Source organism: Atta cephalotes (genome assembly GCF_000143395.1).
Source record: "Atta cephalotes unplaced genomic scaffold scaffold00009, whole genome shotgun sequence".
Taxonomy (NCBI): Eukaryota; Metazoa; Arthropoda; class Insecta; order Hymenoptera; family Formicidae; genus Atta; species Atta cephalotes.
Window position 1 is genome coordinate 112796 of NW_012130073.1, and position 3173 is coordinate 115968.

Sequence of the window (3173 nt, forward strand, 5' to 3'; positions counted from 1 at the left end):
ATTTACTTTATTTACTTTATTTATTATGTGTNTACACACACACACACACACACACACACACACACACACACACACACACACACACACGCACGCACGCACGCACGCACGCACGCACACGCACACATACACAGTGCATTTTAGATCTAACGCACCACCTGCTAATGGCAGATATTTGAAACATTTTAAGACGAAAATTTAATAATATTCAGAATATTCTAAATATTTTTTTAACATAATAAGTATTTCGCGCCATGATGCTTAGGGTTAAAACACTACTGTGTCTCCAAATAAAAAATTAGAAATATCAATGATTTCATTTTCGCTTATGTAATTATTTATATCGATAATAATAGACAACTATTAGCTTTACTTTTAGCATTTTGCGTTATATGCACATATCTGAATGCGTAAAAACAGTATAATTTGCTAGTTTTAAATGAAAAATTATAGAATTTTAATTTCAAAATAACTTCTGTCATTAGGTAAGTTAGATTTTAAACACTGTGTGTGTGTGTGTGTGTGTGTGTGTGTGTGTGTAAACTAATGTTACATTTCACGTACACAAAATGTATACATATAGAAAAACTATTGCACACTCTCCTATTCGTAGATACCAAATTAGAAAAGATATTTTAAGTCGAAGATGCACTCATATCTTTTATTAAAAAATAATTATAGCAATTATAAGTGTTGCAACTGATAAATAATAACTGATAGTTTTGGTAGGCTCTATGTAGCTTACAATATGACAAATAGTTAAATGTAGTTTCTTATATTAATATTAAAACAAAAAAGGCACTACAAGCAAATCAATGAGTATTGATTAAATATGAAGAATTACACAGAAGAGATCTCGCCGAAGCTGAGATCTATGTTTATGCTGATGGAATCCTCTTAGGATTCAGATCGTACATACGTCGCATTCGTTTTTTCAACTCTTGCGGAAACTTATCATAGCATTTCTTGCACGCGGGCTTTAGATCAAACTCGAAAAACTTGGTCTTCTGATTCATCTTCTGGTCGCAGAATGCACATGCAAAGTGATGAACGCACCATGCCTTATTCAACGCCGTAAAAACTAGAAAAAAAGACAAGAATTGTAATAAAAAAGATAAATCTTTCTCTTTACAATCGGACCCAAATGACCTCCAAATAACCTTAACTCTGAAGAAGGAAAATGTCATTGATCTTTTTCCTCACTCGTTATTTATTAAAAAGTTATTAACTAAACAATTTTTATGAATTGTACGCAATTTATAAATTAACTTGTGATATTTATATCTGTCATATATCAGGTACATACCATCTCCAGAGATAACTTGATTACAGACAAAGCAGAGATTCCCAAACAATTGATGATAATGAATCTCGCAATAAGCAAGACCTTTTTTCTCATAATGGCGATGACCCAGGAAGGGTTTTTCGCATTTAGCACATACAAAATGCTCCACATGCCAATGTTTGCCAAGTGCCGTTACTACGCGTTCTTCGATGGGACGTCGACAGGCGCCACAAATTGGGATTCCCATTTTATCGTGACATCGCAAACAATAGAGCTCGTTCTACGCAACATACAGTTCATTATTAAGACCGAATCAAATTGTAAAAGCATCTTTGTGTATATATATATATATATATATACATAAAATAAATTTGTAGCTATACAGAATGTTTGGAAATTAGTGATAAGTCTTTCGCACAGGGAATGGACTAAACTGAGAAGAAAAGTCCTCTACCATTTTGCAATTTTTACAATAGTTAATAAGATATTAATTACTAAAAATTGCCGAAAATTTGTCTTCAATAATGTTTTACTCAAATAATATCAACTTTACAGAAAAACTGCAAAAGGTGTTAAAAAAAATTAAATTTAAAATTAATTCTGTTCATATAAAATAAACGTATTTATTTTTTTTTTAGATATACTATTTAGATATACTAATTTCTTATAAAATCTGAGACTTAAACAATTATCTATATTCTGTAAAATATTATCTATAACATAATCTTTACCATTTCATTGGCAGCATAGCCAGGTCGAGAACGGACTTCTCTGGCTTCGGAATTGAGTTCTATTCCACAAGTTGTGCAATTGAAATGATAAGGATGATAAAGTTCACCACGGAACCGTAAAGGTTTGTCATCGATTACTCCGCTAGAAATTACAAAAGAAAATTATAACTACTACAATTTTCAAACAAGTGTTCCATTGCGTAAATTATAAGTTTTTCTATAAATAGATTGCTGACTTTGCCTCCATGTTTGAAAACACCGTTGGGCAACGCCATATTTGTGTTTACTCACTTTCACATGTATATGTATAAATCACGCAGATAATCACTGCTCAAGTAAATATTGAGTATATACCTATTATCTTTATAATAAATAAATAATGTAATACATATGAAAAAAAAATGAACATTACTTCCTACTTCATCGACTTTTGCAATTTGTTACTATAAACTATCGTTTTTTATATTATTTTTCAGAATACAATAAAATTACAAAGCTACCATAAAATGACATTTAACATTTATGATATTTTCTGTTATGATTGAACGCAGTGTTTTCACATAAATTCACGCGATACAAGGACTTCTCGGAATCAGAGTGATTTCTTTCTATTAAATTGAGTCAGCAGTCTAGTTACAAAAGTCTGGTTTTTCCATTCTCTAGACTAGAAATATTTTAGATTAAAAAATTTTTTTTTATAAATCTATCTCAAGAAGCTATAAGTGCGTTTAAAAAAAGATTATAATTTCTTTTCAGAATAAAATTAAAAAAAGATCGCTTAAGCATCATTTTAAATATTTTGATAATTAAACATTTGGATTGCAAAAACTGCCTATCATTTACGAAATATATCATAATACGAAAGCTACATCTTTTATACAATAATGAGAACATACTGGCATTGATGACATATATGTTTTCCAAGTACACCAGCTTTCACATTAGCGTTGCATGTATGGCATAAGGCTCTGCCTTGACACTTGATAAAGCCCGCATCCGCCAATTCACCGTTACATTCTTCGCAGCGGAAACATTGTGGATGCCAATTTGAATTCATCGCTTTAATCACGCGGCCAATAACAAACTCACCTATCATAAAAATGAGAAAACTTGATTAATTTATGTATATATATATATATATATATATATATATATATATA

At 30.6% G+C, this 3173-nt stretch overlaps 1 protein-coding gene across 1 annotated transcript; it reads right to left on the reverse strand.

Annotated features, from left to right (window-relative positions):
- Positions 1-875: 875 nt before the first annotated feature.
- LOC105627603 (LIM and senescent cell antigen-like-containing domain protein 2) lies at positions 876-3109 on the reverse strand. Its single transcript, XM_012208883.1, has 4 exons — positions 2910-3109; positions 2014-2155; positions 1304-1562; positions 876-1078 (listed from the first exon to the last, which is right to left on the reverse strand). The coding sequence occupies exons 1-4, from the start codon at positions 3107-3109 to the stop codon at positions 876-878; spliced, it is 804 nt and encodes a 267-aa protein (XP_012064273.1).
- Between the last annotated feature and the right edge of the window lie 64 nt (positions 3110-3173).